The 12,439-nt window shown below is 49.8% G+C and overlaps 1 protein-coding gene across 3 annotated transcripts in view; it reads right to left on the bottom strand.

Moving 5' to 3' along the window:
• The window catches only part of SLCO3A1 (solute carrier organic anion transporter family member 3A1), a 404,171-nt gene that overhangs the window by 113,174 nt on the left and 278,558 nt on the right, over nucleotides 1-12,439 (bottom strand). For all 3 annotated transcript variants that reach the window (XM_060401578.1, XM_027957049.2, XM_012098412.5), the window contains exon 3: nucleotides 5,661-5,759. In XM_060401578.1, coding sequence (XP_060257561.1) covers nucleotides 5,661-5,759 — 99 coding nt within the window. The remainder of the gene's footprint in view (nucleotides 1-5,660; nucleotides 5,760-12,439) is intronic.

Genomic DNA, 12,439 nt, shown 5'->3' on the forward strand with positions numbered 1-12,439 from the left:
GGCGTCAGTTTCCTTGTCTATGAAAAGCAAGACTTGGAAGAGAATTCTGCCTGAGGTTCTTCCCAGCTCAGGGATGCTGGTATCCCACTCTACCACCAAGTCCTTCTTTTTTCTATGTCTTGCTCTTCACTCATCTCAGTCCTACAAACACATTCCAGAAAGGAACTTCTGCAGGCACCATCATTCCCTCCCCACTAGCCTGGGCAAGGAGGTGTCTATCGTTAAGGAGAAGGGTCAAACGAGCCACACACACTCCCATGCAGACGACAGGCAGCAGCAACGGCAGAATCCCTGTGTCTGAGTACCTCTGGGGAGGTACACAGGGTGTACCTCAGCTCCACAGCTGGTCCCGACAACCACTTGCCTCCCCTGCATGCCCCAGCTTCATCAACACACAGATTCCAATGGACTCCCTCATGTGCCTCGCCTTTTCTGTAAGGTCAAAATTGTGGCTTTTCTAGTAGTCATGTACAAAATGTGAAGTTGGACCATTAAGAAGGCGAGTGCCGAGGAATTGATGCTTTGGAACTGTGGTGCTGGAGAAGACTCTTGAGAGTCCCTTGGACTGCAAGATCCAACCAGTCCATCCTAAAGGAGATCAGTCCTGGGTGTTCACTGGAAGGACTGGGTGTTCACTGGAAGGACTGATGTTGAAGCTGAAACTCCAGTACTTTGGCCATCTGATGTGAAGAGTTGACTCATTGGAAAATACTCTGATGCTGGGAAAGATTGAGGGCAGGAGGAGAAGGGGACAACAGAGGATGAGATTGTTGAATGGCAGTTTGAGTAAACTCCAGGAGATGGTGAAGGACAGGGAAGCCTGGCATGCTGAACTCCACGGGGTCGCAAAGAGTTGGACAAGACTGAGTGACTGAACAATTCCTCAGTTGCTGCCTGGTGGAAGCCACTGTCTCTTTTCTAGATGCCCCAGAACAAGGGCCTTCCAGGGACCGGCCTTGCCCACCTTACACAATTCGCAGGCTACTGCTCTTCCCAGTCCCTTGCCCAGCTCTCCGCTGGAATTTCAGAAACACATGGCTGTGTGTGTGGCCTGTGCATTCCTGAAGGGTGCACAGCCCTACAGAGGTGCTCTGTCTTAGTTGGTGAGGAAGACAGGGAAGGGTCATCCTGAGAGAACTGAAAACCTGGTCCTTGAAATACAGCACCGATCCACTCATAGACAGAGTGACAAGTTTCAGGTACAAGAGGGGAAAAACTACAATCTGGGGGGCTTCCCAGGTGGTGCTAGTGGTAAAGAACTTGCTGCCAGTGCAGGAGACATAAGAGATGCGAGTTTGGTCCCTAAACAGAGAGGAGCCCTGGAGGAGGGCATGGCAACCCGCTCCAGTAGTGCCTGGAGAATCCCAGGGACAGAGGAGCCTGGCGGGCTACGGTCCATGGGGTCGCCGAGTCGGACATGAATGAAGAGACTTAACACACTGCAAACTGGGATTCTGAGTGGCTCCTAACAGAATAAATTGTATTCCTGTGCCCTCTGCTGGTAAAGAGCTGCACCAGCCCTCCTGGAGCCTGCGGAAAGGAGGCAGACAAAGAGGATGACTTACAGGCATCCATCTGTCCCTAGAGTCTCATCAGATCGGAAGTCCGCTGTTACTCATGAGGGGGTGGCGGCCATCAGCAGGATGCTCAGACGGAATGGAAACACACCTGTCTATCTCAGGCACCGGAGGCTTCAAACTGCCAGTGAGCAGAGGACCACGGATGCCACTGCCTCACCCGGGCCTGAAGGGTCAGGACAGGTGTGGCGCAGAATGGGCGGGGATGACACCCCAGCCTGAGCAAAGGAATGGCTACCCAGTGGACTGCGAGTGGACAGGCGGTGCCCGCTCCAGCCACCCGTGTGCCTCTCGGCCACTCCAGGCTCTGAGGAAAAGATGTTATTTCATTCCCAATAGGAACCTTAGCAAGGGGGCGGGGTCTTAAAGTGGAAACACCCACCCACTTGCTCATGGATCTGGGTTTTCTATAGATACACTTCTCAGATTGGGTACACCCCTTCCCAGGTGGCGTAAGTACTAAAGAATCCACCTCCCATGGCAGGAGCCGCAAGACACCCGGGTTTGATCCCTGGGTCAGGAAGATCCCCTGGAGGAGGGCATGGAAACCCACTGCAGTGTTCTTGCCTGGAGAATCCCATGGACAGAGGACCCTGGCAGGCTACGATCCATAGGGGTCACAAAGAGTTGGACACAATTGAAGTGACTTAGTATGCCCATACTTCTCTAGGAATCAGTTTTCTTGTCTATAAAATGCAAGAGTTGGAACAGACTGAAGTCTGAGGTTCTTTCTGGCTCAGGGATGCTGGTATTCCACAGGCCTGGATCCAAGGAAGCCCTGCCGATATGCTGAGGGCAAAACTGGCTGCCTGGATACTTGCCTTCTCATCCCAGGCAGCCTTCCCAATGCTCTGGGAGGTTCCCTCTTCCTTCCCTTCCTTCGAGACTCCTGTCCTGTCCTGCTTTTGGTGCAGGGCAGAAGTGGGCTTTTTGTCCATAGAGGCAAGATGAGAGCTGACTCTCACCTGTGTGGTTTCTCTGACCAGGTCAACCCCTCATACCACTCGCTAGGAATAGGACCAAAGGGCCGACCCAAAGCTATAAAACTGCAGCGTTCAATCACTTCCTGAACAGACCCAGTGCTCTAAAAGAATAAATAAGGCTGCATTTGATTTTTTTCCCCCTCCGTTTGGAAATTTGTAACATCATTAGTTACAAGTAAATATATCAGTGGAATTAATGGAGTGAATCACAAAGTGACTTGATTGGATTTAAAACCACATAATGTCTTTGGGGTGAATTAGTAAATTTAGCACTGTCGAGAGATGATGAATGGAGAACCGGAGGACTGAGAGTTCTTATTGATCCTGGGAATAGATCAGGATGAGAAGAAGGGGAATGGCTTCCCACACTGTTTTCAGAGAGGAAGGAAACGTGGCTTCTCGGCTAAGTTGCACGGGAACACAGCGCCCTTCTGCAGGCGTGTGGTTGAGTTGTGACCACATATGGTGGGGTCACAAAGAGTCAGACACGACTGAGTGACTTCACTTTCACTTTCACGGTGGGGTCCCAGGCGGCGCTAGTAGTAAAGAATCTGTCTGCCAGTGCAAGAGCTACAGGAGACATAGGGGGTTCAATCCCAGGGTCGGGAAGGTTCCCTGGAGAGGGAAACAGCAACCTGCTCCAGTATTCTTGCCTAGAGAATCCCAAGGACAGAGGAGCCTGGCCGGCTCTAGTCCATGGGATCACAGAGAATCAGACAGGACTGGAGCGACTAAGCAACAGTTTGGTGGGCAGTGCTTAAGACAGCCTCCGGTGACCCCCACCTCTGGAATTCATGCCCTTGTGGAAGGATTCCTTCTCCCCAGTGTAGACAGAAACAAGTGGCTTGCTGCTAACACACAAAACGCAGCAGAAGCGACACGGTGTCACTCCCGAGGTGAGGTTCTCAAAAGACTGTGGCTTTGTCTCCCGTGCTCTCACCCTGTCCTGGGCTGTCTGCTCCCCGGGGGCCGTGCTGAGGTCAGCCCTGCAGAGAGGCCCATGGGAGCCAGCCTCACAGTCGACCTGCCCAGGGCTGCCAACAGCCACTGGGGCTGCTTGGGAGCAGAGCCCCTCCAGGAGTGCTTTCACATGATTTGAGGACCGCTCACCTCCTTGACTGCAGCCTCATGAGAGACCCTGAGCTAAAACCAGCCAGACTGAGGGCAGGAGGAGAAGGGGGCGACAGAGGACGAGATGGCTGGATGGCATCACCAACTCGATGGACATGAGTTTGAGCAAAGTCCAGGAGATGGTGAAGGACAGGGAAGCCTTGCGTGCTGCAGTTCATGGGGTCACAAAGAATCGGACACAACTCAGCGACTGAGCAAAGCTGCTCCTGGGCTCCAGACCCAGAGAAATAAACTGAGATAATAACTCTTGCTTAAAGTCACTAACTTTGGGGTAATCTGCCATCAAGCAACAGATTAATACGCCAGGCAGCTTGCTGGGGCCACTGAAGTGTGAGTAGAAACAATGGATGGCATTTCTGAGGTGGGGCTGGTTTCTTGGCAACTGGGCAGGCAGCAGTCAGATAGAACTTCTGTGAGCCTGGGTCTTGGAGGGACCACCAAGGGCCAGTCTCACCCGCTACTCACCCCAAATACCACTAACCTGCACTAGATATTCGGTACAGCTGAGAAATAGATTTTGGTTGCATAAAATCACCTTGATTTGGGAATTTCCTGTTACCACTGCATAGCCTGGGGCTATGCGGGAGGCCTGGGTTCGATCCCTGGGTCAGGAAGATTCCCTTGGAGAAAGAAATAGCAACCCACTCCTGTATTGTTGCCTGTGAAATCCTATGGACAGAGGGAGCCTGGTGGGTTACAGTTCATGAGGTTGCAAAATAGTCAGACACAACTGAGCAACTAAGCAACAACAACCACATAGGCTAGTCTGTATAGACTAGCATGCTATTCAATCCAGGGCCACAGACTGGTTCTGGTCAGTGGCCTGGTAGGAACTGGGCTGCATAGCAGGATGTGAGTGGCTGGCAAGTGAACGAAGCTCCGTCTGTATACACAGTCACTCCTCATCACTCACATTGCCATCTGAACTCTACCTGTCAGATCAGCGGCAGCATTAGACTCTCATTGGAGCGAGAACTCTACTGTGAACCGCACATGAAAGGGATGGATGTTGTGCGCTCCTTATCAGAATCGTCCTGAAACCATCCACCCCCACCCACTGTGGCCCATGGAGAAACCGTCTTCTACAAAACCAGTCCCTGGTGCCAAAAAGTTTGGCAACTGCTGTGCTAAGGCATCAGGGTGCCCAGAGGAGGCTGAAAAACACACTTAATCTTCCCATGAAGAACACAAGACCATAGGCTTGAAGTATGGTATGTTTCCTTTAGGGCTTCCCAGGCGGTGCTAGTGGTCAAGAGCCCGCCTGCCAGCGCAGGAGATGCAAGAGACACAGGTTCGATCCCTGGGTCAGGAAGAGCCCCTGGAGGAGGGCATGGCCACCGACTGCAGTGTTCTTGCCTGGAGAATCCCACGGACAGAGGAGCCTGGCGGATGACAGTGCATGGGTTGCACAGAGTCAGACACAACTGAAGAGACTTAGCACATAGCGCAGGCTTTCTTTAAAGCCCACCACAACAGTGTCTTATAGAAACAATTTTCAAAGCCGGTCTTCTTGACCCCATGTGTACACTTGCACTTAGGTGCTCCAGCTTTTAGTTTAAGAAACAGGGTCCTTTTATGGGTTCACGGAGCAACGTTCAGTGACTATGTGTGTTTGCCGGGCATTTCCACATTTGTCCCCTCACTTACCTTACAATAGTCTGGAACGCAGATATACGTCCTATTACCCTGAATTTACAGATGAGGAAAATTCAGATTTGAAGAGTGAAATCAACCCCAGGGGGTTATTAAGCCTCGAGGCAGACATGAGCAGAACACAGGCTTGAGTCCAGGCCCTCTGAACCGACACTCACCATTTTCCCTCTAATCTTAAGGGGGCCACCAGCTAGAGAGGTGGTTGCATTAAAGTTGCTTCTTAGTAGGAAGGTTTTAGAACTCAGAGGGCTGGGGCTCCTTTGTGAAGGGGAAAGGGCTTATGGGTGGGGCTTAGAAATTGAGATAAATTCCTTACTTGTGTCAATGAAGACTGCATCCACATAGATTTTGGTACAGAAAGAGCCCAGGATAAATCCACAGGCTGGTCCAAACACCAGCATCGTAAACAGGATTCCTGAAAGAAGAAAATGAAACCAAGATTAGATTAAAAGCAGAAGACATTCAATGAGCAAAACTGTCAAAATGCTAGAAAGCTGTTTTACACTGATCAGATGAGAGGTTTGATTAGACAAATGATTTCAGAGGAATTAGTCTAAATATCCTAGGGGGGAAAGCTACTATTCTAATTTTTGGAAACCCTATTGAAGCACTATCACGCAGGAATTCTATAGCTTCTGTAGGTTGCTCTGAAATATTTCTAGGCCCCCCAGTACACTTTTAGAGGACTCCACTCCATGTCACATCAGACCAATAAAATATATCCGTGTTTATCATGAAATATTATTCTGCCATAAACATTTTGGGAAGGATTTTTATCATTTTGCTTTCACATTGATTTGGCTTTATGTAATTCACTTAATTTACAGTTGGCAAAGATTTCTCAGCCTTCACTGTGCACACGCAGGAATTCTTATGAAGTGAGAAAAGTTGAAGCCACAAATTATTCTCCAATGTAATGAAATGTTTATGGGCATTAAATTTAGCACATAACGAAGCTGACATAATGGCATGCTTTGAGCACATTTAATTAGACATTTTATTAATTTCAGTTTTGTGGGCCCCTCCCACTCATATTTTTGGAATTGCTGTTGTTGCTGTAACAGCTGTTCAGGACTCAAGCTCTTTCGTAGGACTTAAGATGGTACCAGGCATGTGCCTAAGCACTGGGTTCACCAAAAAACTCATTCTGGTTTTTCTATAACAGCGTGTGGGAAAACCCCAACAAACTTTCTGGCCCACCTGATATGTATCTAATAGATATAGTATCTGCAATTTTGCACAAAACTTTTGGTTCATTCTGGAAAAAACAATGAGCCCAAACTAAAAAGCCATGATTTGGTTCTCCACTTAACCAAATTTCAACTTGAGCACTGACAGTTCACAAGGCCCTAGGAATAAAACTAACAGTAAAGAAGTGCCTTTTTCTTAGGAAGCTGGTTACCTGTAGGGACAGTCAGTACATGGTCAATTCAACCCAAGCAGACAGCCTGGAGGGTGGAGGCTAACAGGTCTATTTATGTGGGCAAATGAAAAACAGGGTAGGAGATGGATTTGACCAGAGGGAATCTGAGCTCATGGAGGGTAATTCTGGTCTGCTCACAGAGTAGGCTAACTCAGCCTGAAATCTCCGGAGATGGATCTGCTCAAATACTTACCCACTCAATCAATACTTATTGAGTTCTTTCTTTGCACCAACCAGCCTTCTTAGGGGTGGGGACTCAGTGTTGAAACAAACAATAAAAATCCAAGCCTTCCTGGAGCTCACTGACTTGGAAGGGAGAAGAAAATAAACTTAAGAAACCAAGGGAATATTACTCAGCCATAAAAAGGAATGGAATGGTGCCTTTTGCAGAGATGTGGATGGACCTAGAGTCTGTTATACAGAATGAAGCAAGTCAGAAAGAGGAAAACAAATACCATACGTTAATGCCTATACGTGACATCTAAAGAATGCTATAGGCGATCTAACTCACAAAGAAGAAAGAGAGACACAGACAGAGAACAAACATGTGGATTCCAAGGGGGAAGGTGGGGCGGAATGAACTCAGAGACTGGGATCGACACATATCCACTATTGATGGAGAAGGAAACGGGAACCCACTCCAGCATTCTTGCCTGGAGAATCCCATGGACAGAGGAGCCTGGGGGCTACAGTCTATGGGGTCACACAGAGTCAGACACGACTGAAGCGACTTAGCACAGCACGGCACACACCATTGATACTATGTATGGAATCAGTAACTAATGAGAGCCGACTGTGTGGCACAGGGAACTCTGCTCAGTGCTCTGCAGTGATCTAAATGGGAAGGAAATCTAAAGAGGTGATGTATGTGTACATATGACTGATTCGCTTTGCTGGATAGCAGAAACCAAGGCAACACTGTAAAGCAACTATACTCAAAGGAAAAAGAAGCTATAGACAGGAGCTTGACTGATTTCCACATACGTGGCAAAGGAAACCAGGTCTTTTTCACTTTCAGACCAGAACCCAGAATCCCAAAGCAGGTACTTAAAGATGACTTATAACGAATGCTGTTTGATGAAGGAAGGGATGAAAGAGGATGGTTTCCATCACAGGAATGGAATCCTGTGAATTCCACTGAGGAATGAATCCACCCTCAGTAAAATTCTACTCTTAGATTTGGAGCAATCTAGAAGTTCAAGTGTCTCAAGATAGCCACTCCTGTACCCAGCTGGCGACCCTGGTCTCCCAGTTATTCCTGTTTATAGGAATCTGGAGAGCAGGAAAACCTGCTTTATTACAACACTGGCTCTGGTTTGTCACAACTTAGGTTGAAATAACTGAACAGAGAAAATTGAGAGAGGTGGGGGTGTTTTTGGAAGGGTCTAAAATGTAGTGATATGCAGATGACACCACCCTTATGGCAGAAAGTGAAGAGGAACTAAAAAGCTTCTTGACAAAAGTGAAAGTGGAGACTGAAAAAGTTGGCTTAAAGCTCAACATTCAGAAAACAAAGATCATGGCATCTGGTCCCATCACTTCATGGGAAATAGATGAGGAAACAGTGGAAACAGTGTCAGACTTTATTTTGGGGGGCTCCAAAATCACTGCAGATGGTGACTGCAGCCATGAAATTAAAAGATGCTTACTCCTTGGAAGAAAAGTTATAACCAACCTAGATATCATATTGAAAAGCAGAGACATTACTTTGCCAACACAGGTCCATCTAGTCAAGGTTATGGTTTTTCCAGTGGTCATGTATGGATGTGAGAGTTGGACTGTGAAGAAAGCTGAGTGCCGAAGAATTGATGCTTTTAAACTGTGGTGTTGGAGAAGACTCTTGAGAGTCCCTTGGACTGCAAGGAGAGCCAACCAGTCCATTCTGAAGGAGATCAGCCCTGGGATTTCTTTGGAGGGAATGATGCTAAAGCTGAAACTCCAGTACTTTGGCCACCTCATGCGAAGAGTTGACTCATTGGAAAAGACTCTGATGCTGGGAGGGATTGCGGGCAGGAGGAGAAGGGGACGACAAAGGATGAGATGGCTGGATGGCATCACTGACTCGATGGACGTGAGTCTGAGTGAACTCCGGGAGTTGGTGTTGGACAGGGAGGCCTGGCGTGCTGGGATTCATGGGGTCGCAAAGGGTCAGACACGACTGAGTGACTGAACTGAATTGAACTGAGAATATAGGGAATCTTTCAAAGATGGGCGAGAATTAGGAGGACTGTCCTTAGCTGGGCTGAGTTAGGGAGAAGAGCGATCTTGGCACTACTCGGTGGATGGAAGAAAGGGAAGCAGGAAGAGATGCTGAGAAAGATACAGGGTCGAGAGTGCGGACAGGGGGTGTCTGAGGTAAGAGCAGCACCCGCGGGAGACTGAAGGACTTGCTGCTTCAGGGCAAAATCCTGAAGCCAGTTACGTCCTTCTGAGCAGGACACAGATCAAGGCAGAGGGGAGCCACCGGTCAGAAGTAAACTGACTACTTGGGCCGTTCCCAAAGAAAGGGACTTGAAGACAGGGACGTGATTCTCTTGCCCAGAACCACCCCTCTGACTCCCCTTCCATGCTCCTGGCCTTTGCTCAGATCTCCAGCACCGCCCCCCCCCCCCACCACTCCCTGCCGCCCCCTCCTCACATGATAACATGCTTCTTTTCATGCAAATTAAATACCCCCACAATCAATGTAACAATCACTGCTCCATCCCCCACAGAGTGAACAATAAAAATTATAATCTTGAATAGGTCAAAGGACCCAGCGTTTAGTGTCAACGGAAAGAAATGGCCAACGAGCTTCAGATCTGGTGTTGAGAGCGTATTACCCCGCCTCCACGTGGGGGCAGCGGAGAGTGTGGACTGGCCAGAGTCACGGGAAGCTGGAGACTCCAGACCCTGGGGGCCCTGTCCTTCTGCAACGTATGACACAAAAGGGGGGCACCCCTCAAGCTCAGGGGCCCACAGGAGCCCTGTGGGGCCCAGACGAGCCAGCCATCTGTTCTGGTAGCTCCGACAGGCAGAGGCCCCTGCAGCGGAGCCACGTGCCAAGGTGCCCGCTCCATCCGGTTCCTCTAGGGCAGGGCTCGGGTCTCTGAAATGCTGGACTGTGGCTCTCCATTTTAACAGGACAGAGCTCTCTCCCAAAGAAACCTGATAGCATGGCTTCCCTGGTGGCTCAGGGGTAAAGAATCCGTCTGCCAATGCAGGAGACACCGGTTCGATCCCTGATTCCGGAAGATTCCGCATGTCGCGGGGCAACTAAGCCCGTGCACCACAGCTATTGCGCTCTAGAGCCTGGGAGCAGCTACTGAGCATGTGCTCTAGAGCCTGGGCATAGCAGCTGCTGAGCCCGTGTGCCGCAGCTACGGAAGCCCGCACGCCTCAGCCACCACGCTCTGCATCGACAGAAGCCACAGCAATGAGAAGCCCGTCGCTGCAGCTAGAGAGCAGCCAACCCCCACTTGCCACCGCTAGAGAAAAGTCTGTGTAGCAACAAAGACAAATCACGGTCAAAAAATAAAAATAAATAAACTATGAAAAAAAGAAAAGTCATAGAATCTCATTCCAAAAACAAGAAAAAAAAAATGTATGACATGCATTTTTGTGCAACAGGCACCCCCTCCTTGTTTGAAATCTCTGGGGATATCTTTAATTTATCTTTTTTATTTTAAACCTTTTATTTCGATTTGGGGTACAGCCGATGAACAAATGATGCTGGGATAGTTGCAGGTAAACAGTAAAGGGACTCAGCTGTACACGTACAGCTATCCATGGTCTCTGGGTACATTTTTTAAAACGCAGCTCTTCCTCAGAGATATGCCAAGTGAACCTGTAGCAGCAACGGGTTCCAGAATGTTCTCCAAGGGATGATCCAGTAGTGGGGATGGCTTCATGCATCAGGAAGCACCCCTTCTGCTGCAGAAATATCTCAGGGTAATAGCTCAGATCACGCAGCATCAGAGAGCACAGTCCTGGGTCTGCAGAGGGCGCTGTTCCCTGAGAGCCAGCTGTGATCTTACAGAAAGGCACTTCGGGATGTGCTTCCTCGCTCTCTTGTCATTTGATTCCACCAGGCTGTGATTTTCCTCTTGTTTAACAACCACCCCCAACCCCCCCCCCCAAAATCCACAGCCGTTCTGTTTAAAAAGACAGATGGTCCAGCACTAAAATCCACCCAGCATCCCTGTGTTAAATGGTGAGGACCTCCAGGTCCTGGGGTCGCTGTAGCGGGGTGGAGGGGAGGGGTGTGTGTGTTGGGGGGGGGGGGCGGTGTAGGTTACTCAGTGGCGCGTTGCTGCCCCCTACTGTCTGCCAGGCTGTATGCACGGGAGGGGAGTCTGAGAGGCAGAGATCAGAGAAAGGAGAGTGGCCCCCTCTTGTGCTGCCCCCTGAGCCTGCTGCTTTACAAGGTTAATCTCCTGTAATCTGTTCAGTGACCCCGATGGGGGAGTCTCCTGGGCCCATTTCACAGCAGAGGGAAAGGTTCAGCATCTCCCTTCCCAACAAAGGAGCCAGGAGGCAGCGCAGTGGGGCCCCACAGCCGTTTCTCTCATGCCCTCAGACAGCTCAGGAGACAGCGGGGACCGCCTGGGTGCAGATCCCAGCCCCGCCACTTCCTAGCTCTGGGCGCCCTGGGAAAGGTCTGTTTCACTTCCCGGTGCCTCAGCTTTCCCCATCTGTAAAATGGGAATGATACCAGGCCTATTCCGCAGGGAGGACTTAATGAGCTTGCTTGTATCTGTAAAGCTCTGAGAACAGAGTCTGGCACCTAGGAAGAGTCATGAAAGTGTTTAATAGGGGTCCCCTGTGTCTCTTCCTCTATAATGGAGGCCACCACACCTGGGTTCCCAGTCCTCCCCTCTCCTCCCATGCCTCATTTCCTAAAGCCAGTAGCAGGCAAGAGGGGCTGGAGCTGGGGGCAGGCCAGGTCCCAGAAAGGGAAGTGGGAGGCAGCCGTGATCCCAAGCCTCACGAGGGTCCAGATAGACTGGCCGTCCAGAGTCCACCCCATGCTCTTACTGCCCACCTGCCAAGCACATTCTGATGTTAACCTGGCTTCCCAGGGACATGATGACTGAACGAAGGGAGAGGGGATGGGATGACTCCCATGGTGATCAAACTCTGGCATGCTGCTCTGAGCACAAGCCTTCTGTAAATTAGGGTAGTATACATCTGCAGTTCCCAAACTGTGGGCCAAGGCGCCCAGGATACGACTGTGAACTCACAGGGGCGCAGCAGAACGTTTTAAGTTTTCGAGGGAAACCCAGTGATATCTGCCATTTGTCAGATGCTGCTTGTACAACTACTCACCACTACCTGCTCAAGGTAGCTGATGGTTTCAGCACTGGATTGAGCTACATTCAGCTACATCCTGTCTTTGTGAACTGAGTAGTTGCTGTGAGAAACAGCAAACATGGTGTGGAAATCAATGCAGAACAAAGGATGTGAGGGTGGCGGAGTCCCACCTGATTCCAAGGCTTAAGAAGCTGTGTAGTTCCCAGCAGGGACACACAGCCTATTAGTGAGTAATCGTGCTTACTTAAAAGCAAAATAGATGGGACCTCCCTGGTGGTTCAGCGGCTAGGACTCCACGCTGCCAATGCAGGGGGCTTGGGTTCACTCCCTGGTCAGGGAATGAGATCCCAGATGGCACAACTGAGATCCAGCACAGCCAA

The sequence above is a fragment of the Ovis aries genome, chromosome 18, assembly GCF_016772045.2.
Source record: "Ovis aries strain OAR_USU_Benz2616 breed Rambouillet chromosome 18, ARS-UI_Ramb_v3.0, whole genome shotgun sequence".
Taxonomy (NCBI): domain Eukaryota; kingdom Metazoa; phylum Chordata; class Mammalia; order Artiodactyla; family Bovidae; genus Ovis; species Ovis aries.